The sequence below is a fragment of the Pagrus pagrus genome (assembly GCF_965226575.1).
Source record: "Pagrus pagrus genome assembly, contig: HAP1_SCAFFOLD_65, whole genome shotgun sequence".
Taxonomy (NCBI): Eukaryota; Metazoa; Chordata; class Actinopteri; order Spariformes; family Sparidae; genus Pagrus; species Pagrus pagrus.
This window is the reverse complement of record NW_028175398.1, coordinates 168806-196491: the sequence shown is the minus strand read 5'-3', so window position 1 is coordinate 196491 and position 27686 is coordinate 168806. Positions and strand designations below refer to the sequence as shown.

The window sequence follows — 27686 nt, the reverse complement described above, 5'->3', positions numbered from 1 at the left end:
TGCATGCATAATGGGAGATAATCTGGGCTCCCACATGATTGGTGGGTTTACAGAAAATTTCAGTTTTGCTCAGTATTTCTGTAGATACTGTCTAGTCACAAAAGATGTGTTTCTGTCTAACCCTCTCACAGTTTTCACTCATAGAGATCCTGCTGATTATAATGAGTCTGTGCAGTTTTTGGAGAGTCACCCTGAAGTGACCATGCATCGGGGCATTAAAGGCAACAGTGTTTTCAACAAACTCTCACATTTCCACGTGTGCCAGCCTGGACTGCCGCCCTGTTTAGCACATGACTTGTTCGAGGGTGTTGTGGACTATGACCTGGCAATGCGTTTGCAGTGCTTAATTAAAGAAGAGAAGTGGTTCAGTTACTAGTCACTAAATGACAGACTCAAATGATTTCCAGATGAAAGCAGCAACAAGCCAAATGCTATTCCACACAAAGGAAAAAAGCTTGGAGGCCATGCAGCCCAAAACAGGTGGCTATTGCGGTTCCTGCCTATTTTGGTACATGACAGAATTAAAGATGCTGACAATGCTGTCTGGCAGCTGGTACTTCTTCTGAGGGAGTTAGTTGAATTTGTCTGTGCACCTAGCCTCTCAGAGTCTCAGATTGCTTACATGAAGGTACTGACTGAAGAGTATGTGGAAATGAGGCAAGAGTTATTCCCACATTCAAATCTGAGACCAAAACACCACTATCTTCTTCACTATGCAGACTTGAGTCCACAGTTTGGTCCACTCATACAAACTTGGACCATGCGCTTTGAAAGTAAGCATAGCTATTTTAAAAGATGTATCAGGTCAAGTCAAAACTTCAGAAATGTCACTAAGTCACTCGCTGAGAGACATCAGCTGTTTCAGGCTTATCAGAGTCGGGGCAGTTTTTTCAGGCGCCAGGTTCAGGTGTCAGACTCCACTAGCTTTTATCCAGAGCTCTATGATGGTGGCATAAGGGCAGCAGTTGCAGACTTTGGATTTAACTCATCTAACTCAGTTGTTACAGATAAAGTGCAAGTTAAAGGCACTTCATATGCAAATGGTATGCTTGTTGTACATAGATATACCAAAAGACAACTACAGTTGGGGGAAATAGCAAGCATTGTTATCAAAAGTGAAACAACTGTCCTGCTTTTGCTGCGGGGGAAAACTGCCAGCTGGGTACCTGAGCTTGGCGTCTATGAAATCGACAAAAATAGTTCTGATAAGCTTATTTGTGAAAGTCTTGACAAGCTTAATGATTATGCTCCACTTTCTTTTTACCACAGAGGTGCAAGGTTACTCATCCCACTCAAGCATATGCCACTATGGAGCTTGTGAAAGAATTAGTTCAGAAAGCTATGCCATTGCTCAGTAATCATGTAATGGACTCACTCATGGCAAGACTGGAGGAGATTGGAGTAAACAATGTAGATGACCTTAACTATGTCAAGACTGAGGATGTCGATGGAATTCTGCCACCCATTCAGCGGAGAAGACTAATTCAAGCTTTCAGTGCAGGTAAGTTTTTACATTTATAAACCAAATCTTTCTGCACTGTACCATCTGTATGTCCTATAATCCACAGGTTACCATTGTTACAGACTTGGAATAATTATATAATTCACTATTCTCTATACTCAATATATAATTCACTATTCTCGGTTATATCTCACTGGAAACAAATGTAAAATGTCAATAAATAAATAATACATGACATCAAAACATCAAAATATTGTCAAGTTTAGAAAGCATTGACACGAATCTTTAAAATTGGCAAATTCTAAACCTAGCTGCTGGCTGATTTTTAAGATAAACAGTTTGACTACATTTAGACAACTTTTGTTTCAGCTTGTTCATAACACTTTATTAGCTAAACCAGTGCAATGTGGTTTTGTAAAACATACTGCCGGTGACATGCATTTATTCATACCATACCTGGATTGTTATAGCTTAAATCTTATATATAAATGTAACATCGGTCATTTCATTAATTTTTGGTGATGTATGTTATCCATAGAGTCACAAGCTGTACTTGGCTCTGCTTCGACATCTCTGCAACACGATGCCCATCTGCCCCAAACTCCACCTCCGACACCTGGTCCCCTGGAGGATTCTCCATCCCCGGAGACATATGATGTACCATGGCACAAAATGCCCCCGAACCTCATGCTTGCCTTAAGTGAAAAGAAGAGACCAAAGCCTAAAGAGAGAAGAGAGCTGGTTTGTGTAGTCATTGACCATTTACTCAGTAAAGAGCGTGGAAGGCCTGGAAGAGCAAAGCTGCGGGAGATTGCCAAGAAGATTGTACAACAATATCCCTGCTCTTTTCAAGACAGAGAGCTCAATGGAACTAAAGTCATTGGAACAGGATATGATGCTCTCTTCATACAGCTAGAAAACAGACTTGAAAATATTAGAAGGCCATTTACGTTCAGCTCAACAAAGAGGCCAGCAGAGGGTGAAGACCCAGTGAGGAAAAAGTCCACACTCTCAGATCGTTATGGGTGTGTGGAGTGGCAGCCTGCTATTGAGGATATAGCAGAACTAGAGTCTAAACAAGATGACTTGAAAAGTGCCTTCAAAACCCGTCGTCTTCAGGAGTCATGTGTTCGCAAATTGATGACTGAAACATATTCCATCCAGCGTGCAACTATCAACAAAGGAAGCACTGTAAAAACAGTACTGGAAGAGTGGCCCTTCCTTTTTGAAGCTGTTCACCTGTTTGACCACACATGTAACCTCCTTGGCTTACCAGTGCAAACAAAGCTGGCAGAAGAAATGTCCAGAAAGGGAAAGAGCATCAAAGACTTCCTCGACTTAAATGGGATGAAGATGCCACCAGGTGAAGATCCAGTACAGCTGATCTCAGGCATTGCGAAATTCTTCAAGGAAAAGCCTGATCTCCTTTTCTGCCAAAGTGAGGTAGGTTTATACTTTTTATTATGTTGTTTTTGTTTTGCAGATATTCATTAGACCTATTTTTTGTAATGGCTTGTATGGATTTAAACCCCAGAAAATGAACACAAGATGCATCAGTATTTTCACAGACTTTGGACACACCCACAAAAAAAGGAAAATGTGATTTTAGTTTCCCTTCACAAAAAAAATAAAAAAGCCCCTTTATGTATGGGCTATGGCTCTTTCACCTATCTCTCTCACCTTGTTTAAAACAAATTTATAAAGAAATCATTAATATCCCACGTATTTGGTTTGTTTCCTGACAAATGGAATTCCTTAGCTGCTGCCTTTTTATTTACGTGCCTCCCTGCTCCTCAACCTAACAACGATATCTCTTGGTGAAATATGTTTCAATATTCATGAAATGAAAACCAAAGGGTTCTAATGTTAAAGGTACACAGTAACTTTTTTAATGAGCCAAAAAACAAACTTTTTTCTTTTTTACATCTAAAAGTATCTTTTCGCTCTGACAGAGCTCTTGATACAAGGATTATCAGTTTGTATAAGAGCTAAAAATGAGTTTTAGATGTACTTCAAAGCTCTTAACAAAAACTGGGCAAAAAATGAGCTTTCGAGGTTTAGGCTTATTGTAGTTACTACTACCTAGTAATTTATGATGTAAGTATGACTGTACTGTATACAGTACATTGGAAACAAAGTTCATGACATTCGTGTTTCTTTGATATTTTATTTTCCAACAACAGGAGTCAACTGCTGCTGGACTGAGCATCCCAAGCACCCCTTGCATCCTTATCATGGGTATGTAGTCTGTATAATATTTAGGCATGCATGTTATGGATTTCACTTACTCTTATCGACTACTCTTTACTGTTAACTCTTACTCTTTACTCCTACTTTTTACTCTTTACTCTCTGTGCAAAGTGCCAGTCAAATTAAGTTAAGCTGCATGCTTAAAAATACTTCTACTTCATCCAATGTAAATGTAGTGGCGTAAAAGTCCTGATAAATATAAAAACCTCCAAAAAACTACTTAAGTACAGTAACTAAGTACTTGTACTTAGCTAAGACAATTGGAACACTTTTTCTTTGTTTTTTTGCAGTCAAAGTTAAAAAATAAATTAAAATGCAGCACTTTGTTGAACAAAGGCCACACCACTTGTAATATAAGGTAGCCAGATTTAAATAATTATGTTTGCAGTGGTTTTCTGAAGTGGATGTGCTTTGTTTTTCTTTTTTTTGTTAATATTTTCTATCTTCTAATATCTAAGTTATTCTGTGTTTAAGGTGATCAACGATTCAAGATTGCTGTCGATCAGGAAGTTGTCAATGACCATATCAACTCCCTCATTGTGGCCCTGAGCTACACTTTCTCTTTGTTTTATGTTTTAAACATAAAATACCCAAAGGAGATGTCAGTCACCCTGGAATTCATACAAAGGTAAGCAACTCTTTGTTTATGTTTTGAAATGTTATGTATAGAGCATATTGTGTTGCTGTTTATTAAGTTGGACATTGTAAATACACTCACCAGACACTTCATTAGGCACATCTGTGCAATATAATATACATTCTTCTTTTACGAAGCTTTTACGTTTTCAGTTTTTGTTGACATTGTCAGAAAGGTGATGATTATACTTTGTTTATTATTGAGGTCATAGTGAATGTTGGTGGTGTACTTGAGTGCATTATATTGAATGCTGTCCTTATACTTTATAAATGTTTAATGGTCGGTCAAAAATATATACTAAAATATATATCAGCTGTATAATACCTGTTTATATATTTTTGATGGACCATTTAAAATGGAACTGTGACATCCATCAACCTTTGGAGTGGACATTCCTTTTGTCTGATCAGTGTGCAAGCTTTTCCTGATTTCTTCTGGACCCTGGAGTTTAACCATACATTGAGGAGGACAAAATATTAGGAACACTTTTCTTGCACTCCAGTACACCAGCACCACCCACTACAACCTCAATAATAAACATAAAGTATAATTATCACCTTCACTTATCACCTCTGACAGAGCTGTTGTGTTGGATTGCATTAGATTGCACAGGTGTACTTAATGAAGTGGCTGGTGAGTGTATAGTGTAAGACGTATTTCAGCTGACAAACTCACATGACTGAGATGCAAATGGAGTTTGAGCTGTTTAACTGTTGATGATGATTTTTGCCATGTATTTGGAAATGTTTAAAAAAAAGTTTAAAAGCTGTTTTACTTGTTTGTGACCACCTTTTGGTGCAACACCATTATTGTCATGTTATTAATGAATGTATAGTTGTTTACTCTGTTTGCTGCACATAGTTCAATGAATTGTCGTTCAATGTATTGTTTTTGTCTGTTATGTGTTTAAAGCTAACACAAAACATTGAATGAACTAGGGATGCCCCGATCACTTCATAATCTTCCGCTCCAACAAATATTGGAATTCTCAGATCTCATATGATGATCTTTTGGGCCATCCCTAGAATGCACTTTATGAATCTTAATTTTAATGTTTTTAATTTGTTTTATTCTGTTTGTTGCTGTTTTAAAGCAAAAAGTCTGATCCAAAACATGGTGCTTTGCACATAGTTCAATGAGTTGTCGTTCAATGTATTGTTTTTGTCTGTTATGTGTTTAAAGCTAACACAAAACATTGAATGAACTAGGGATGCCCCATTCACTTCATAATCTTCCGCTCCAACAAATATTGGAATTCTCAGATCTCATCCACAACATGGTGCTTTGCATATTGTTAAAATAATTCGTAAAAAAACTTGTCATTTAAAAATGTAGCCGTTGAATGCACTTTTATGCATATCCTTCATGGCATAAAAAATAAACATGTTCAATTTATATATGTTGTGGTGACTGTATTTGATCATGTTGCTGTATTAGATGTTTAGTTATTTTAACTCATTTAATTACATTACATTACAGTGGTCTGATGATGGATACCATTTGTCATTGAATTTTAGCATTAGAATGGAAGAAAATACATGTTTATTTACCAGAAAATATAGGCTGCTACTGACTATTCAGAATTTTATGTTTCAGATTTAAAGAAATTGTCCATAGAAATGGTACAGATTTTTCAGTGGTGAAGACATTTCTTGATAGCAAATGCTACTGAGGATATACTGCAAATCTACGGAATTATCCGTTGTAGGATTAACAGAAGTGTCTGTGAATAAACAGAGAATATCGCAAATCTACAGAATTATCCGTTGTAGGATTAACAGAAGTGTCTGTGAATAAACAGAGAATATACTATAAATCTACGGAATTATCCGTTTTAGGATTAACAGAAGTGTCTGTGAATAAACAGAGGATATACTGTAAATCTACGGAATTATCCGTTTTAGAATTAACAGAAGTGTCCGTGACATTAACGGATAAATTCCTGGTAATTTTCTGCCAGGACTTTATTCGTTTTTTTACGGATTTTTTTTTTACAGTGCAGTTAAACCAGACTGGTCAAATTTGACCGGGAACACCAAAGTAAGGGGGAAGAAACGAACATAATACAAGGGTTAATAAAAAAAAATTGTGTGTTGGAACCCTCTTTGTGGACAAAGTCATGGAATCTTAGTCAGTCTGATCAAATCAGCTACATTTTTCAGAGATAAAACTTTTAAATCGGTCAAACCTGACACAACACAAGGGTGCAAGAGAAGTCAACTCACCTTTGTTTATATAGTGCTTTACACATAATACAGTAGATCGTGTGTGACAGAGAGAGAAAGAGATGCTTATGTAATTGAATATATCAACCTACAAATAAAAATAAATAAATATTTCTTTTCTTTTCTTTATAATCTTTTCTTGATAAAAAAAAAAAAACGATACCACGCTGATACAATTGCTATTGGCTGTCTCGCCATGTTGCTTTGAACATGATTGGTTGATGTGGCTGTCAACAAGACAACTGGCAAATGACAACTGTGCGCGCCTTCTTTTGAAAATACGTCAGTTTGGATGGGTACGGTACGGCGCTCGCGTCAGTCGGGCTATCTGACCACTAATGGATAACCTGTATTATTACCTGGATTATTTTACATCTGCTTGCCATGTTTTTTTGGAGCGAATCCGAGTTGTGGTATTTCAACGGAGAACAAAAAAGTGGAGTATGGACGCAGTTGAAGGGTCAGACCGATCTATTTGGTCAGCTAACATTAAGTGAACTTCACGGTTATAACTGCTCTCCTGCTATATCAGGTAAGAAAACATTTCCCTGTTATTTTCTGTAAATTCATAACCTAACGCAATGTTTGTGTTCAGTCTCTAACTTACAGTGATGGTGTTTTCAAACAGATTAGCTAACCTTTAAGTAGCGTTCAATTAACAAAAATGACAGGTGACAACGTTAGTTAGCTTGTTGGCCTGATTCATGATTTTAATATTGAATGTGGTTTAAATGAGAGGTTTCGTCTGTTCTGTTTGCAGGCAGCGAGTCTTTGTCATGTCATTAACGTTATGTTAGTAACCTTACAGTTGGTTCTCTCTCTTTCATGAACTCGTTCATATTTTGGGCGAATGTGAACTGAACGTACTGTATTTCTGCCTGATGAAAGTTATTGTGAACGCGTTCATTCTGGCGTTTGTTAGCGGCACTCCATCACAGTTTAACTTCGTTCAAGAGAGTGCCAGATTTCCATAGAGCCTCCCAGGCGAGGCAAAAACAAATGAAGGCAGCAGCACTACCTCAGACTCTGCCTCCACCATTAATACGGCATCTTTGTATGATTACTTAAAACAATTATATGAAAAGGTCAGTGATGATCCAGAAGAAGTAAAGCAGTGGGACAACTCAGCCAGGAAAACAAGGTGTAAATGTCTAATAAGTGAACATGATGTGAGCAGCAGAGTACACGTTACGTTACATCGTATATCTGTCATATCTGTCAGAAAATAGTGAAGAATGTTGATCATTGTTTCCCAAAGACCAAGGTGACGTCCTCAAGTGTCTGCCTTGACCCAATGTCTGTCTTACATTACTTTAGTAGCAGTAAGTTAACATTAATTCGTGGGGGAGTTTTTCTCTATATGCTGACTGTAAATGTACATTAAATTAAATTAAATGTAAATTAATGAAATGTACATTTTACTGTACATTAAAACAACACTGGAAACTTTTGTGTGTATGTTCCCTGCCTATCCCACCCTTATCAGCTTTAGATGGACCTATTTCACACCTCGTTTTACCAGCCAAAATGCAACTGCTTGATTAATGGATATTTTATTCACTTAATGAATACCTAGCAATACAACCAAGTTAGAATTAATTAAAATTTATATTAAGTTCCATGTACTTATATACATACTATATAAATTCACTGATACTTCTTATTCTAATTCCAGAGACGCTCATCAAGGCAAGGTGATGATTGTCAGAGGGAAAGGTAAGTCATTTATATATACAGCCTATACTACAGGTCATTCTAAGACAATAAAAGATGTAAATGTTTTCAAGTTATTTACAGAAATCATACTATTTGCCCCATTAAAAAATCCAGATCAGTCTAAGAGATTGAATGACTGTGCCTGCTTAGCTTAACTACCATCCTCATCTCTCATTTGGTGTTGTTCAAGTAGTTTAGAAGTATTAGTAGTAGTAGAAATTAGTAGAAGAAAGATAAACATGACCTATCCTGTCTTTGTCCTCTCTTTCTTTGCAAAAGGGAAAATGCAGCATGAGCTCCAGAAGTGCCCGGGGAGTTGCTGTTATGTATTGTGGGGTTGTTAGTTTCAACAAGGCTTCACTGCAGGCCTTCACTCAACCTGCAGGTAATACCCTTTCCTCTTCTCACACACATCCAAACACATATTGACACACGATATGATTCATTTACTCAGTGGTGCGAAATATTTTCGATTTGATCTTAAGTTTGGTGTGTGTAGGGTAGATGGCAGATAACAACATGCGATTAAACATGCAATTCCTAAAGTAAGTGCCTGTATTATACACAAATAGGGCTGCACAATATGGTAAAAAAAAAAAATATATCACATAGCAATTTTTTTGGACAGATATTATGATCGTTGGAATGATCATTTTTACATCCAAAGTCTTGTGCCTCCGCGCTGGCGATAATGGAGACAATGAGCACATAATCTGGATGTTTATAACAAACTAAAATATATGAAGTAATATTCTCAATTTTGTAGAAAATATACACTACATTATTTAAAAAATCAATTCTTCACTACACGTTACATGCATCTGAACACACATGAATGTCAACTTCAAAATAACATCTGCACGGAGGCATACAACCGCCTTGAGGTATTCATGGATTAAAGTTCTCTGTCGCTACAACGGATTTCCGTCATTCAAACTTCACATAGGCGACTTATGAGATCAATGTAGATCGGAGTAGAACTGTTGGCTGATTTTTATTGACAGATTGTCACACTCTACAGCCAATTGTATCGTTAACAGCATGTGTGCGCCTGACCAATGACAGTGTAGTGACCAACACAGGGCGGGATCTCAACACAGAGCGGCGCTAAAGTTTAGCTGCTTTAGCTAGCAAGGACTCGTCGCGCTGCTACGTTATCAATTAGTTTTTGAGTTTAGTCAGCAAGTGAGAACTCGTCTGACACGGAGAGTCTCCTGTTGTGTGCTACATGTGTGAAATAACAACTATAGTCTGGACTTTGTCTGCAGTGTATCTGTGTAAACGGCTTCCTTCAGCGTCTCTCCCTCCCCTCTGGCACCGTGAGTTACCATGGTTACAGGAACGCCTGAAACTTTATAATGATGATCAATAAGAAGTTTTTGGTTAGTTTGACTGAACAGAATCATGAATGTTGCCTGATTGTAGCTCAATGCTGAAATCTTGTATTATAACATATAGAACAAAGCCTCAGAGCTTCTTTGATTACTAACAGTATGTTAGTGATGACAGAAAGGTGATAACTCGCCATCAGACTGACAAGGCTGCAAAAGTTGCTGTTCGTATGATGTATTTTTCTGTTAAACGATAAGAGGCTCACTTTAAACAATATTATTAATAATAATAATTAATGATAATGATGATGAGAAGAAGAAGTAGAAAAATAGCGCACTGAAAAGTTCTGTAGATGGTTGATTATTTGAAAGAGTAAAACTTGAGAGAAGCTTGGCAAAAAAAGGGCACAGATTGATTTCATAGATTGAAAATTACATTGAAAAGACAAAAAACATTTTAAGTGTGAATAGACCAGCTGTTCAGATCATCCTGTAAAACACTGTTGGTCAAATATTTAAACTTGATGTCTGCATTAGAGAACATGGTGTGGGGTGAGGCTGTAAATCTTATCTTATTTTTTTAGTACGTGTCAAGTAAAATGCCCTGTAACATGTTTCACAAATTACAAATTGGGAATATGACTTGGCTACAGCTTGAAAAAACATTTCAGTCAAAAGATTTTTTTTTGCTTTAATCCATGGGTATTTCTAGTTGTTGTCTTGTATAGTGATACCACTAAATATGACACACTAGACTTCTAAATTCTAAATTCTAAATCAAGAATGTAATGCTTGTCCACAAATACTACAAATATTTTCAGAACTACAGTATACAGAGCCCCCAAGGGTCAGGAGAATATTGTAGACAACAAAACTGAATTGGAAAATACAAGCTAAAAAACAACAGACCACAGCCCCCTCAGCCCAAAAGCTCTCCACCTGTTTCAAAGGTGAAATCATGACCTCATCATGATAGTACTGTTAACAGACAAGATACACATATGGAGAAATAGAATTTTTAGTTTTTCAGTTCCTCCTGGGGGGCTCTGAAGAACTGTTGGTGAATAATTGGTTGATATTGTAAATTAACAACTCAATACATTAAATAAAGGGTTTTAGAATCAACAGTGGTGTGTATTTCATTGTAATTAAGTTCCCCACCCTACTTTAATTGACACAGTGAAAATATTTAGGGTTTTTGTTTGGCAGTCGTAGCTGCCAGTCATTTGACTGTTTTTCTAAGGTGGCTTTTAAGGATTATTAAAGGTGTTTGATCATAATTTAGGAAAAATCAGTAGAATAATGGTATTTTTCTGCAGAACTTTTAACATTGTCACTTTATTAAAGGTGTTTGATTGTAATAATTTAGGAAAAATCTATAAAATAACGGTATTTTTCTGCAGAACTCTTAGCATTGTCACTTTATTAAAAGTGTTTGATCGTAATAATTTAGGAAAAATCTATAAAATAACGGTATTTTTCTGCAGAACTTTTAACATTGTCACTTTATTAAAGGTGTTTGATTGTAATAATTTAGGAAAAATCTATAAAATAACGGTATTTTTCTGCAGAACTCTTAGCATTGTCACTTTATTAAAAGTGTTTGATTGTAATAATTTAGGAAAAATCTGTAAAATAACAGTATTTTTCTGCAGAGCATTTAATGAAAATTTCTGTAAAAGTAATGTTTCTGGACTTTATTTGAATTAGGATATTTTACTTTAATATTACGTTTTTTGTTTGGCAGCCGTAGCTGCCAGTCATTGACTGTTTTTTTTACAGTTTTTTTTTTTACAGTGTGTAGTTAATTATGAACAGTTATTATTGTTATCTGTTTTCATTTTGTTTTAAGGTTTGCATAATATGACCTCTTCATGTGGTTTTGGGCCTTGATTGAGCCCTCTCTGCCATCTATGGTCAGTGTTCGACAAGCACAGAGAGGAACTCTCACTGATTCAAATGCCGCAACTCATTCCCTGCAGCCCATTGATGAGTTGTTACTGTTCCTAAACTACCTGGCCCTTGGATCCAAGCAGCTGACCGGTACAGTGTCCATCAGTCCACAGTCAGCCGAATCATAACATCATGGAGCAACTTCCTGTATACATTACTCGGCTCGATAAGGATCTGGATGCCTGAGGAGCAGATTCGCGAATCTCTGCCTGCAGACTTCAAGGACTACCCTGACACTATGGTCATCCTTGACTGCACTGAGCTGAGATGCCAGTGCCCGTCTTCCCCTCTTTTCCAGAGTGAGGTGTTTTCATCCTACAAATCCCACTGCACTCTGAAAGGGCTCATTGGAATTGCACCACATGGGGCAGTGACATTTATCACAGCACTGTACGCCGGGTCTATCAGCGACAAGCAGATCACACGAGAATCTGGTCTCCTCACCCTCCTAAAACCTGGGATGGCTGTCATGGTAGACAGAGGCTTTCTTATTGATGACATTGTACCCTGCAAGATCTACAGGTCTCAAACGTCTGCAGGTGAAGTTAGGGAGACCCAGGCCATAGCACGTCTCAGGGTGCATGTGGAGTGCCTCATTCGCCGGGTCAAGGAGCACAAATTCTTTGACTCTGAAATTCCCCTTCGGCTTTTTCAACCAACTCTACACTGTGGCCCGTCTCCTCACAAAATATGGGTCAAGCCCCCGCTGCATGTCAGCAGTCTGACTGGATGGTCTCAGAAGCCTTTTGGCGAGGTTTTCAGCAGAGGTTTCCCCAATGTGTGACAGACCTCTCTGAATTTGGTGCCACTCAGCACAGGAACTCTGCTCTCCTGTGCTGTTCTAGATTTTGCGTGCTGTCACCAAAGATGTTTCAAGGGATGCCATATGATGGTGTTGATGTTCCGAGCAGACAAATGCACAGGTAGAGGGTCCCAGCCTGTAATCAGAGAGTGGCAGCTGTGGGGGAGAAGGGGCAACTGTATGTGGACGGGTCCTGGGGACTGTCCTTGTTGGTAGCTGGTAGGACAGCACACTTCCCTCTTGCACCTGACCAAACTTGGATTCAACCAGAGATACATCACTGGAGACATCGTTATTATCATGGGAGCTTCATCAGCAGTGAGTCCATGATACACGTCCTTAACTTTCAGCGGTGGAGATGTCTGGCAGAGTGCAGTTGACGCCTTTATACAAGTTGCTTCTGTGAAAAAAAACAACACAAACAAGTCATGTCATAAATAAGAAATACATGTGCAAAAGTATGTGTGTAGGCATATGTAACTAAACTACTTTGTGCATGTGACAGTGTGTGTGTGCTTGTGAGTTGCTTGCATGAAGGAGGGTGTGTGTGTGTGTGTGTGTGTCCATGTCCATGGAAGTAAGTAAATGTGTGCAAAGGTGGGGGTGGTGGTACATACATATTATTTGTAGCTACGTGTGCATTTAAGCAAGGTAAGTGCTTCTCTGTGTGTGTAAATGTGTGCATGTAAGTGGATGTGTTCTGTGTGTGTGTGTGTGTGTGTGTGTGTGTGTGTGTGTGTGTGTGTGAGTGTGTGTGTGTGTGTAGTATCAATAGTAACAAATACCTGATCTTTCTGCTGTTAAATTCAGATAAAACCGAAGTTATAGTACTTGGTCCTAAACACCTTAGAGATAAGGTCTAATCATATAGCTAGTTTGGATGGCATGAACTTGGCCTCCAGCACCACCGTCAGGAATCTGGGAGTTACCTTTGATCAAGATATGTCCTTCAACTCCCACATAAAACAAATTTCAAGGTCTGCATTTTTTCATCTACGTAACATTGCAAAAATCAGGCCCATCCTGTCCCAAAAAGACGCAGAAAAGCTAGTCCATGCATTTGTTACTTCCAGGCTGGACTATTGTAATTCTCTATTATCAGGCTGCCCTAACAAGTCTCTAAAGAGTCTCCAGCTGGTCCAGAATGCTGCAGCACGTGTACTGACAGGAACTAAGTAAAGAGATCATATTACTCCTGTATTGGCCTCTCTGCACTGGCTCCCTGTAAAATCAAGAATAAAGTTTAAAATCCTTCTCCTCACCTACAAAGCTGTTAATAGTCAGGCACCATCATATCTCCAGGAGCTCATACTACCCTATTACCCAACTAGAGCATTACGCTCCCAGAAGGCAGGATTACTTGTAGTTCCTAAAGTCTCCAAAAGCAGAATGGGAGCCAGAGCCTTCAGTTATCAAGCTCCTCTTCTGTGGAACCATCTTCCTGTTTTGGTCCGGGAGGCGGACACCCTCTCTACCTTTAAGAGTAGACTTAAGACCTTCCTTTTTGATATAGGTTATAGTTAGGGCTGGCCCAGGCCTGTCTTGGACCAGCTCTTAGTTATGCTGCTATAGGCCCAGTCCGGGGGACAAATGACACACTGAGCTTCTCTCTTCTCCTCTCCTCTCCATCTGTATACATTATGCCTGTATACATGCCCCATCTCTGCATGTCACTGACTTCACTTCTTCCCCGGAGTCCTTGTGCTTTCTAGTCCTACAGGCTGTCATGGATCCTGGCCGCGCCCGGGTCGTAAATCGTGGATGCGCCTACTGCCATGGCCCTGCCTGACATCCACCACTACTGTTGCTAATATTAGTCATATCTCTGTTACATACGTTTCACTACTATTATTGTAATGCATTACTACATACTATCCTTACCATTAAACACTACTACTGTTATTACTAGTAGTCACATATCCATGTGCATTTCATTATTATTGCTGTAATACCTCTTTTCTCATTCCTGTCAACCATCTATTATAATTGTATACATTGTGATCTCGTTGATCTGCTCTGTACATGCGACATCTATTGCACGTCTGTCCGTCTTGGGAGAGGGATCCCTCCTCTGTGGCTCTTCCTGAGGTTTCTTCCGCATTTTTTTTCCCTGTTAAAAGGGTATTTTTTCTCACTCGAATCAAGGGTCAAAGGACAGAAGGTGTCGTCTCTGTACAGATTGTAAAGCCCTCTGAGGCAAACTGTGATTTGTGAATTTGGGCTATACAAATAACATTTGATTTGATTTGATTTGATTTGATTCCTTCTACAAGCTTCCTCTCCCTTGGTCTGGCTGACAGGATGACCATGTCATTAACTGGACCAGGTTTAATGCCCTGCATCCAAACAAAAACACATTTCAATAAACATTGAACCGATATCCATACATAAGATAAAAGTCATTAATAGGTTGGTTACTATGGTCCTTGGTTTGTGCCACTTCTGTTCAGTCTCTGTACAGCTGAACACTGGGGGAACAGATGTAAGCCTCAGCTGGGAGTAGCGGGCCGTCTGGTACAGCAGAGCTGCCACGTGGCTGCACAAGGCTGTACCTGCCACACAGGTGCACTGGCATCTCTGCAACTCGACTGGTTTTGATTCCCTTAGCACAATCTGTTTACAATAGCAAATGTTAGTTAGAGAACAAAATGTACTGGCTGCAAGTGTAATAATAGAAAGACAACATTAAATTAGTGAACTTCTGTTAGTAAACTTAAAAATTGTTAAAAGTGAAACAGGAAAAAGTGTCATAAAAACACAATTTATTTGTAGTTTACCATATAAAATAGATATGTGTAATCTCACTTTACTTATTTCAAAGAAAAATACAAGATAAATCTTTAATTGAAGTTATAGGAAATTATAAGAACTCAGAGCACAATCTTGTTTCTGTGAGAGCCATTAATTTTACATTCTTTCTGAATATGACACCTCGGGTACCATATGACATAGTTCAATGATAGTCTTTATACGCTATTCGCAGCAATGACATGACTCACAGAAACTTGATTTGACAAACAGAAACCTGTTTCTTAGCTTGAACTGAACCTGCAGGATGACTTACCCTTACACTCAGACAGTGAGGCTTCTGGCTTTTCCTCATGGACCTGTAGCACTCAGCCCTAACTGTGACCTCTCCTGCCTCCTTGTTTAAAACTGAGATTAACATTAGGGTTAGGATAATACATTGCACAAACAAACAAAAAAAAAAACAGTTAATGACGCTAACCTACCACTATGCTAACATTAGCTATACATAGTAAATAAACGTTGCTTTGTTACTGAGCTAACTTTGGCTAGTTAAGGGCTAGCATGTATCAGAGTCGGTTTGGTGAAGTGTTAACTTACCTTCATAGTTGTTTATATAACTGGACACGCACAATTTGAACCCTTTATCCTATTAGTTTTTCTGGATTGTTACTGTTCAATGTTCTTCGTCTTCTCTTCGTCATCGTCATCTTCTTCTTCTTATTATTACTCTTCGTCTTCTCTCCGTTTTAAGGCCAGAAAATGACCAATCATAGGAGGGCCGGGGTCAGCCTTGGTCTCCGCCACCAAAGTGTCAAAAGTCTTGCTTCGAGCGAGCAGAGCTCCACCGCGAGCGAGCACAGGGGAGAGAGAGAGCGAAAACGGGAACGAGCCAGCACGCGCAAAGCAGCTGCACAGTGTTGCTGTGTGTGTCGCTGTTGTTTTTTACTCGCTCGCACCTGCCTCTGCTTCATTCTGTTGCTGAATATGTTCGCGACGATCAAACAAGTGCGCGCGGCAGGTGAAATCTGCGAGCGTGACACGAAATAATTCACTGCTTTTGACTCAAATATAACGGCATAGTACCTCCGTGGGTCTCCAGCTGAACTTTGAGGAATAAGAAACTACATCAGACTTATCATCAGCATGAGGGTGAGTCGATAATGACTGAATTTTGTTTTAGAGTGAACTATTTCCTTTAAAGGTCAAAAATAAGCGTGGCCAAAAATGGAGGGGAGAGTCGAGAATTGCCAGACAATGCCACCTGGGGAATTGCACCCCAGGAAATACAATAGCCACTCTTACTATAGAAGATCACAGAGATTCGTTACACTAATAGATTTAAAGAGGACGAGAGACAGACTTCCAAATACAACAGAGGGGACACAACTCAAACCAAAGAAAACTACTACAAACCACCACGTGCCACACCAAATTCAGGGGAGTGAGAGGGGAACCACCACCGGGGGAAGTCTGCCGCACACTACACCCGCTCTTGTCCTGGAAAAGAAAGAATCAAAATTATAATACAGCTTATGGTGGGACACTCAGGCAGACGGATTGTACAGCTAAAACAGGAGTCATACCTACCATACAAATACCCTGCTCGGTGCAAACAACTGGAGCACGCCAGAAAGAGCCCTCTCCCGATGAACGCCAGGCAATAGTGTGCGCACTAGGGGTGGGAGGATCGTTCCAAATATCGATAGTATCGATACCAAGGTGAGTATTGGTATCGGATCGATACTAGCGTGATGAGATCGATATTTTTGTTGTAGTTTCTCTTCTATGAGTTCAGCAAATCACTCGTATTTCTTCACAGAGTTTGTGTGAGCGCAGCATCTCTCTCAGTCCTTATGCGCAGCACTCCTCTCCACCTCTCTCACACCGCTCACTCAGGTTCACTAGGCCCCTCCCCTCCCCACCTATCACTCAAGGTACTGAATGTATACTCAATATTATCACTTCCTTCTGTGTGAGTGATTAATTTAAGTACAGAAGGGCAGGGTGAGAACACACCCACAGAGACAGATAAATACCATGCATTTCTTCTCAGACATAGAGTCTTCACTTTGTAACAGACCTGTGTGTTGCTTTGTGAATGCTCCTCAGGGCTGCCCCTGGCCAAATTGGGGCCCTTAGCAGAATTTTATTTTGAGGCCCCCCCTCCCCATTACAAAATGACTCTTTCAACAATGGAACAAGCCTTTTACAGATGCACACGTATGCATTTTCTGGATGCAAAGTCATTAATGAGGTCATCATATGACAGCTGCTGTGCCACTTCTGAGTTGATGCTTATGATAGCCAGGCCACTCAAGCTTTCTTGCGCCATTGATGAGCTTCAGTTCTTGCTCAGCAAAGGCAACTGTAATGGGACTAGCCTCCTCACAAAGATTAAAATGCAATTAATGCAAATACGACTACAACTAATTATAATCATTATGATTTGGTTCGATGATATTTCTATATTTAAATATTTTTAGATACTTATTTTTACATTTAGTACTTAGGTTCTATATTCCTACACTGCTCTTTGCTGCTGCAACACTTTGAATTTCTCCATTGTGGGTCAAATGAAGGATTATCTTAATTTATCTTATTTTATCTAATCTTATACTGTTATGAATTAAATTCACCAAAAGATGGCGACATTTTACCCCCATAAAAATAGCCCAAAACTTCTATTCTTCGACCTGTGTGTGTCCGTTAGTGTGTGTCCGTGTGTCCGCACCCAAGAGAGGCGGCAGAGATGAGAGATGGTGAAACGCTGTTTTGTTTTGTTTTTTAAAAAGCGACCAACTCCTCCGTCTGGCTTTCAGACATGACTCTCCATGTGGCTACCGCTACACACATAAACAAGGACACGGGTAAGAAAGCGCGTCACTGCCCGTAATTTGCTATGATTGGTCGGTCAGGTTGACGACGTTATACGTTTGGTGCGTCGGTGCATCAGCATAGAACTACAATTTATAGAATGTGCCCTAGACGATCCCTACGATCTCTGCACTTTGGCAGATCGTCTTCACATTCTAATCCTTCACAATCTAATATCGTCATATCGCCCACCCCTAGGTGGGAGTTGGAGTGTGAGCTGAGCTGGTGGTGACAGGGGCTGGATCAGACACGTCCAGCAGCTCTACAGTGGGGTGTAACCCACTTTCTTCAAAACCCTCACCTTCCAGCTCCTCCTCAGTGCCTACATCTTCAAGCAAATCAAATCAAATCAAATTTTATTTGTATAGCCCAAATTCACAAATCACAGTTTGCCTCAGAGGGCTTTACAATCTGTACAGAGACGACACCCTCTGTCCTTCGACCCTCGATTCGAGTGAGGAAAAACTTGCCCCAAAAAAGGCCCTTTTAACAGGGAAAAAATGCGGAAGAAACCTCAGGGAGAGCCACAGAGGAGGGATCCCTCTCCCAGGACGGACAGACGTGCAATAGATGTCGCATGTACAGAGCAGATCAACGAGATCACAATGTATTCAATTATAAGCGATGGTTGACAGGAGTGAAAGTACACAAAGATGTATTACAGCAATAATGATGAAATGCACATGGAAATGTGATTACTAGTGATAACAGTAGTAATGATCAATGGCAAGGATGGTATGTAGCAATGCAGTACGATAATAGTAGTGGAACGTATGTAACAGAGATGTGACTAATATTAGCGACAGTAGTGGTGGGTGTCAGGCAGGGTCATGGCAGTAGGTGCATCCACGATCAGGCAGGGCCATAGCAGTAGGCGCATCCACGATCAGGCAGGGCCATAGCAGTGGGCGCATCCACGATCAGGCAGGGCCATAGCAGTGGGCGCATCCACGATCCACGACCCGGGCACGGCCAGGATCCAAGGGAGCCTGTAGGACTAGAAAGCACAAGGACTCCGGGGAAGAAGCAAGTCAGTGACATGCAGAGATGGGGCATGTATACAGGCATAATGTATACAGATGGAGAGGAGAGGACAGGGGAGGAGAGAGAAGCTCAGTGTGTCATTGTCCCCCGGACTAGGCCTATAGCAGCATAACTAAGAGCTCGTCCAGGACAGGCCTGGGCCTGTCCTGGACCAGCCCTAACTATAAGCTCTATCGAAGAGGAAGGTCTTAAGTCTACTCTTAAAGGTAGAGAGGGTGTCCGCCTCCCGGACCAAAACAGGAAGATGGTTCCACAGAAGAGGAGCTTGATAACTGAAGGCTCTGGCTCCCATTCTACTTTTGGAGACTTTAGGAACTACAAGTAATCCTGCGTTCTGGGAGCGTAATGCTCTAGTTGGGTGATAGGGTAATATGAGCTCCTGGAGATATGATGGTGCCTGACCATTAACAGCTTTGTAAGTGAGGAGAAGGATTTTAAACTCTATTCTTGATTTTACAGGGAGCCAGTGCAGAGAGGCCAGTACAGGAGTAATATGATCTCTTTTCTTAGTTCCTGTCAGTACACGTGCTGCAGCATTCTGGACCAGCTGGAGACTCTTTAGAGACTTGTTAGGGCAGCCTGATAATAGAGAATTACAATAGTCCAGTCTGGAAGTAACAAATGCATGGACTAGCTTTTCTGCGTCTTTTTGAGACAGGATGGGCCTGATTTTTGCAATGTTACGTAGATGAAAAAATGCAGACCTTGAAATTTGTTTTATGTGGGAGTTGAAGGACATATCTTGATCAAAGATAACTCCCAGATTCCTGACGGTGGTGCTGGAGGCCAAGTTAATGCCATCCAAACTCGCTATATCATTAGATAATGCATCTCTAAGGTGTTTAGGACCAAGTACTATAACTTCGGTTTTATCTGAGTTTAACAGCAGAAAATTGCAGGTCATCCAGGTCTTAATGTCCTTGAGACATGCATGGAGTTTAATAAGCTGATTAGTTTCATTTGGCTTTATTGATAGGTATAACTGTGTATCATCTGCATAACAATGAAAGTTTATGGAGTGTTTCCGAATTATATTTCCTAGAGGGAGCATATATAAGGTGAATAGTATGGGTCCAAGCACGGAGCCTTGAGGAACACCATGACTAACCTTGGTATACAGGGATGACTCATCATTAACATGTACAAACTGAAATCGATCCGATAAATAGGACTTAAACCAGTTTAATGCGGGTCCTTTAATGCCAATTAAGTGTTCCAGTCTCTGTAGTAGAATGTGATGATCAATGGTATCAAATGCAGCACTAAGATCTAGTAAGACCAGGACAGAGACAAGTCCTTTGTCAGAAGCGATTAGGAGGTCATTTGTAACTTTCACCAGTGCCGTCTCTGTGCTATGATGTGCTCTAAAACCTGATTGAAAATCCTCATATAAACTATTTTTATGAAGAAAGTCACATAGCTGGTTGGCGACTGCTTTCTCAAGGATCTTGGAGAGGAAAGGGAGGTTGGATATAGGTCTATAGTTGGCTAAAGTTTCTGGATCAAGATTAGGCTTTTTAAGGAGCGGTCTAATTACAGCTAGTTTAAAGGATTGTGGTACGTATCCTGTTAATAGAGACAGGTTGATCATTTCTAGTAAAGATGTGCTAATTAAAGGTAAAGTTTCTTTCAGCAACCTGGTTGGGATGGGGTCTAGGAGACAAGTTGTTGGTCTAGATGAAGAAACCATCGAAGTTAGTTGGTGGAGGTCAATGGGAGAGAAGCAGTCTAAATATAAGTCAGAATTTAGAACTGTTTCTGAGGTTCCTGTGTTTAAAGATACAATAGTGCCAGTTGAGGGCAAGCGATGATGGATTTTGTCTCTAATAGTTAAAATTTTATCATTGAAGAAGCTCATGAAGTCATTACTACTGAGCGTTGTAGGAATACATGGTTCAGTAGAGCTGTGACTTTCTGTCAGCCTGGCTACAGTGCTGAAAAGAAACCTGGTGTTGTTTTTGTTTTCCTCTATTAATGACGAGTAATAGCTTGCTCTGGCATTGCGGAGGGCCTTCCTATATGTTTTAAGGCTATCTTTCCAGGCTAAGCGGGATTCTTCCAAGTTGGTGGAACGCCATTTCCTTTCAAATTTCCGTGATGTTTGCTTCAATTTGCGGGTATCCGAGTTATACCAGGGTGCTAACCTCCTGTGCTTTATAGGTTTCCTTTTCAGGGGGGCAATAGAGTCCAGTGTTATTCGCAATGAGCCTGCAGTGCTATCAACAAGATGATCGATTTGTGAGGAACTGAGGTTAGCGGAGGAGTCCTCTATTATATTAAGACATGGCATTGAATTTAGTGCCAGCGGTATAATTTCCTTAAATTTAGCTACAGCACTATCAGATAGACATCTAGTGAAGGAGTTTTTGCCTAATGGTGTGTAGTCCAGTAATAGAACTTCAAAAGTTATTAAGTGATGGTCTGATAAAAGAGGATTCTGTGGAGAAACTGTTAGATTTTCAATCTCGATACCATAAGCTAGAACAAGGTCAAGGGTGTGGTCAAAACAGTGAGTTGGTTTATGTACACACTGAGAGAAGCCAATGGAGTCTAATAATGAGATAAATGCAGTACTAAGGCTATCATTAACGGCATCCACATGAATATTAAAATCACCTACAATAATTACTTTATCTGATTTGAGGACTATACTTGATAAAAACTCAGAGAATTCAGATAAAAACTCTGAGTAAGGACCAGGTGCTCGATACACTACAACAAATAGAACTGGCTGTAAAGTTTTCCACGTTGGATGTGAAAGACTCAGAACAAGGCTTTCAAATGAGTTATAATTTAATTTAGGTTTAGGAATGATTGACAGACTTAAGTCATAAATAGCTGCAACACCACCTCCTCGGCCGGAGCCTCGAGGAATGTGAGTATTAATGTGACTGGGTGGAGTGGATTCATTCAGGCTGACATATTCTTCAGGATGCAGCCAAGTTTCAGTAAGACAGAATAAATCAATATTACAGTCTGAAATTAAGTCATTTACTAGTACAGCTTTCGATGACAGGGATCTGATATTTAGGAGTCCGCATTTAATTCTCTTGTCTTGTTTTGAGATTGCAGAGTTGCTGTTAATTTTTATTAGATTTTCATGCACAACTCCTCTTCTGTGGACTTTTGATTTGATTAATTTAATTAATTTAGGTGGTCGGGGGGCAGACACAGTCTCAATGGAGCAACTGATCTAATGGAAGCTCAGAGAAGCGTGTAAGACTGCAGCTCTGCCTCCTGGTCTCAACTCTGGGTTGTCAGGCTGGTTGTTGGCTAATGAAATGGGTTAAACTCCTAATGAGACCAGGTTTTCCCCAGAAAGTCCGCCAATTATCAACAAAGCCCACATCGTTTGCTGGACACCACCTTGACAGCCAGCGGTTGAATGATGACATGCGGCTGAACATGTCATCACTGGTTAGGTTTGGCAGGGGCCCGGAGAAAACTACGGAGTCCGACATTGTTTTGGCATAGCTACACACCGACTCAACATTAATCTATCTTATAGACGTCCTTAAATCAACTAAGAGCAAGATTGCCCTGACAGCTGATGCCTGGACCAGTATTGCCACAGAGGCATATTTTGGCATCACTTGTCACTTTAAGTGATGACTGGGAACTCACTAGCTTCTGCCTCACCACCATGCCACTGGAAGAACGACACACTGGAGTTAACATTGCTGCATGGATTGAGTATGCCATGGCAAGGTTTGAGGTCCCTGCTAGCAAGATTGTGGCTGTTGTCCATGACAATGGCTCCAATGTTGACACAGTGCTGGCTGCAAACATTTTGAAAGAAAAGCATGGGTGGAATTCAGTCCGCTGTGCAGGCCACACTTGGCCACAATAGGTGATCGGTCATGCTCTGAAACATCCTCAGATCACTAAAACACTAGGAGCAGCGAGGTGTCTTGTAGAGCACTTCAAAAGAAGTGAACTAGCCTCAAGCAAGCTGAAGACCAAATAGAAACAAATGGGAATCCCAGAGAAGAAATTTATCCAAGATGTCTCTACTAGGTGGAATAGCACCTTTTACATGGTGACTCGTCTGCTAGAACAGAGATGGCCGCTGACTGCAACATTGTCTAACCCAAACAGTAACACAGAAAGGGAAACAGCATCTCGACCTGAAACCAGACCAGTCGGCCTTGCTTGAGGAACTGGCAAAAGCTCTTCAGGCCTTTGAAAGTGCCACTGTCTACCTGAGTGGTGAAACCTATGCTACCGCCTCTGCCCTGCCTCCTCTGGTCAGAGGGCTTCAGAAGTCCACTCAGACCACCTATGATACAGCTTCTGTTTCTGGCATTCCAGGCAGCTGCTTCACAGGAGACAACTGCACGCTGGTCCAGAGAAGTCACTGTCAAAGATGACAACACAAACACACAGATCATTGCAGCTGCACTGGACCCGCGTTTTCAGAAACTGAACACTGAACCTGGTGTCAGAAATTTCAAAGTAAAGTCCAATCTCTTGCCTTACAGTCCATGCAAGAAGAAACTGCCAAGAGGCAGTGTGCCAGTGAGAATGAGGAAGCCATTACATGTGCTAAGAGAACTTCAAATGGGTCTCTTGATTCACTGTTTGGATGTGACTCCTCAACAGATACTGACACAGTGAGACTGCTGAACAGGATGCTCACAACCAAGCTATCACCAACGAGGCAAGATTTATGTGTTTAAATAAGAACAGTTCTTATTAATTAACATTTAACATCAACTGTAACATGCCATACTTTTTCACAAGCCTAATTTTCATCTGTTGTCCCATTGCAGGTACTGATGTACTTTAATCCCCTATCTTGGTGGAAGTCAAATGAAGCAAAATATCCAAGTCTTGCATCATTAGCCTGGTCATTCTTGTGCATTCCTGCCACTTCTACTCCTTCTGAGCGACTGTTCTCAGCTGCTGGGAACATAACCTCCAAGAAGAGAGCCAGCCTCACACCTGAGTATGTTGATATGCTCACATTCCTGCATTGCAATTTGAAGAATTTGTGAATTATACAGTCATTTGTACTGGATTTTTTTAAATTTTATTTACATTTACTAGTTTTATTTGAAATTTTGGACTTGGCAGCACTATTTCAAAAAGGTATAGTTATAGTATAGTAAAGTTATTTGTACATTATGTTTTTGTTATCACAACTTGCACTTTAATGTATTATTTTGTCAATTTATGTTTCATTAAAATAACAATTTAAAAATGCAGTTGTTTCAAAATATTATGTTTTCAAATACATGTTTCATGGGTTTTTAATTTGCTCTGAGAATATGAGGTAAAGTCGAAAATAATTGTGACTAATCGAAAAAATAATCGTTAGATTAGTCGACAACCAAAATAATCGTTAGTTGCAGCCCTAGTGTTGGCCTTGTATGGCTATTTCCTGGGTTAAAATCCCAGGTGGCGTTGTTGACGACACACACTACACATACACACGCTCACACAAACACACACTCAGACCCGCTCTCGCCACAGTGGCATTAGCATTAGCATCTAGCTGCTCAGGTGATGGCTGGGGCCTGTCGCAGCCTGTTTTAGAAGCATCATTTCTCCCTCGGCCTGCCATCATAGAGTGTCCGCAAGTAAAAAAATAAGTTTACCTATAGTAAAAGGCTGCAGTATTAAGGCTTAAAGCTGGCAGAAAAAATACAAAAGTGTAATATAAAAGTGTAAAAAAAAAAAAAAAAAATATCATTCCAGCAGAGCCTCTGTGAAACGTGTCTTACATCTTCCTCGTTCCACCAGGGGTCCCCCCCACTGTTGAAATTTAACCGCCGCTGCTAAGGAGAGGAGAGGAGGAGAGGGGAGAGTGCATAGAGGGCTGTGTTTTACCTCAGACATTTATTCTATTAATTATTTTGCATTATGGACGTTTCTGAAGGGGCTATGCCCATAATGAGTCTTAGTGTGATCAGCACTCTACAGAAAATATCAGTTGAACAGGCGGTGCTTCAATCTGGTCCAGGACACATGTGCTTACACAGTGCTAAAAGAATGTGGTCACGTGTGGCCAAGACCACCACTGACTGCGGTCTGAGTCATAAAATCCTAAGGCATTCACACCTGTACTTGGAGCTGTCCACTTATGAACAGGCGCTCACAACAAATAATACCAGGCCTGACCAGCTTGTTTGTTTTAGTGCTGCATCACTAGACTAACAAGAAGCTTCTTTCCACAGGCTGTGAGACTCGATTCATCCTCAGCACTCCACCATGAAAAATAGTTTCCATTTTATGACTAATCTAACCAGATAACAGAAATTCTGACCCGATGACCGGCATTAAGAATGATTACAATAACGTAAAGGTAGGATTTTGTAATATTTTGTTTAGGACAGCAACCGATGGTTATTTTCATGCTGGTTGTTTTCTCCATTAATCCTTTGATCGGTAAAAATATTGAGAACTGTGGTCACAGTAAGCCAGAGGCCCAAGTGACACCTTCACAATGTCCAGTCCAAACCTGAACATTATAAATACAATGAAATGATTTAAAGGAAACGCAGCAAATGTCATACCAGCTGTAAAGCGGCAACCACATGATTTTACTGGAAAAATAACTGAAACCACTATCAAAATTGTTATCAATTAATTTTCTGTCAATCAACTGATTAATCAAATATAAGCAATATATGTAAAAACTGATGAATACTTGAATTTATAACAAACCATATTGTATAAGCCCTTCATTTTTGTGCAAAAAAATAATAATTTCCAGTGTAACTGGTAATAACTATAGCTGTCAGATAAATGTAGTGGAGTAAAAAGTGCAATATTTGCTTCTAAGATGTAGTAAAGTGGAACTTTAAAAGTAATATGAAAAGAAAAGGCTAAATTTAAGTACAAGTATCTCAAATTTGTAATTAAATACATTACTTGACTAAATGTACTAGGGTGCCACCAGACTGAGGCGTGCGTTTTTTAAATTTATTTTACACACCCAGATCTACTTATGTTACTCCAAATAAATGAAAATGTTTCAAAATTCACTTTTGGAAGAAGGTTTCCTGGCACCGACTCCAGATGCTCCATCCTCTGCTGATGGTTGTTTGCGTCTCTTGTGTGTTGGTGGGATGTTATCCCCCTCATCAGCTGCAATAGTTTACTCTGCTGATGGTTCTATGAAATACAAAATATTCAGTCAGACATGTGAGAATGACCACAATTACGGCTGGATGGTACAGCAAAAAATTATCCACAGGCAGGTTTAAGGTGGGTCACAGAGGTGGTTCTTTATTCCTCCACCTCAGCAAACAGCATAACACATCAGTACCACCTCCCCCAGGTTGTTAAAATGGCCCCCATTTATAGGGTGTCACAGCTAATGACCCTGGAAGATTCCATCCACAGGGATCCACTGCCTATCAACATGTTTAACCCACCATTTTTATTCCTATATTTACACCACCTTATCAGTAACAAATACACACCCTCATTTGCCTCCCCTAACAACAAAAATACACATCCCACTTTGTCTTTTTTCCTGGGGGAAGCCTTTTGCCTGCACACCCTGAAGACAAACACTGGTGAGTAAACAATACACTTGACTTCTTCACTGCATGCACTTATTGAGCAACACAATACACATTCTTAGCTTAGCTCCTTGTTGAAGGAATTAACACATTTAATATGCACCTTTAACCCTCTGTCCCGCTGCTCTAGGTGGAGCTGCGTGGCCCACACATCACCCACCTGTAAAACCAAGACCCGACCAAGGACAATAAACGTTCAATAAATACGATAAACATATCCATACAAATGTGCAAAAAACAGTGTTAAAATGTATTGTGCAAATCTCCAATAAAGTGCTGTTGCTCCTCTGCATATGTAGTCACACTCAGTCCATAGTGCGTGGTGCCATGTGTGCAAAGCCTGGTGACGATGTGCTCTTCGTCAGATTTCCTCCTCCCTCTCCCCAAAGAGAACAGTACCTCATTCCTCTGACATTCTGGACAGACAGTCCGCCACCACATTTGACTTCCCTGACCTGTAGTGCACCGTGAAGTCATAGGGCTGCAGGGCCAGGTACCACCTAGCGATGTGCATGTTGGCATCCCTCATGCGATAAAGCCACTGCAAAGACCGATGATCAGTTTCCAGGAAGAAGTGCCGCCCCAGCAGATAATATCTGAGGGTGTCGATGGCCCACTTCATCGCCAAGCACTCCTTTTCCACTGTAGAGTACCTTTGTCTCTCTGTCCAGCAGCTTCCGACTCTCCTTCCACCACCACCTCCTCTCCTTCCACCTCCTGCAGAAACACTGCTCCCAGGCCCACTCCAAAAGTGTCCGTCTGAATGAATGAATGAATGAATGAATGAATGAATGAATCTTTTATTGTCATTATACTGGGTGTACAATGAAACTTTGTTAGACTATTCTCGGTAAAAGACAATTAGTTAGACAATATAAAACATATATTAAAAAAAATTAAAAAACATAAAAGGCACACATGGAGATCAACAGAACAAGACAAGAGCAGCAGTATATATAAAATACAATGTCTGTGCAGCAGAAAGGTATCAGTGCAGCTTCAAATAATGATAATAATAATAATAATAATAATAATAAGTGATAGCAGCAGCATGTATAACATGCGTGTGTATAACAGTGACTGTTATGATAGAAGTGGGATGATGTAGG

At 40.2% G+C, this 27686-nt stretch overlaps 1 protein-coding gene across 8 annotated transcripts in view; it reads right to left on the bottom strand.

Annotated features, from left to right (window-relative positions):
* Window positions 1-22345: 22345 nt before the first annotated feature.
* LOC311253904 (uncharacterized protein) overlaps window positions 22346-27686 on the bottom strand; it is a 32694-nt gene continuing 27353 nt past the window's right edge. For 4 of the 8 annotated variants that reach the window (XR_014622033.1, XR_014622035.1, XR_014622036.1 and 1 more), the window contains 3 exons: window positions 26681-27336; window positions 26036-26164; window positions 22346-23402 (listed from right to left, as the gene is read on the bottom strand). Coding sequence is in view for 3 of the 8 variants with exons in the window: in XM_084384364.1 (XP_084240490.1) it covers window positions 26978-27336 (359 nt within the window). In the remaining 5 variants the exon portion in view is untranslated. The remainder of the gene's footprint in view (window positions 23403-26035; window positions 26165-26680; window positions 27337-27686) is intronic. The other 4 variants (XR_014622034.1, XR_014622037.1, XM_084384365.1 and 1 more) reach the window with 3 other exon arrangements.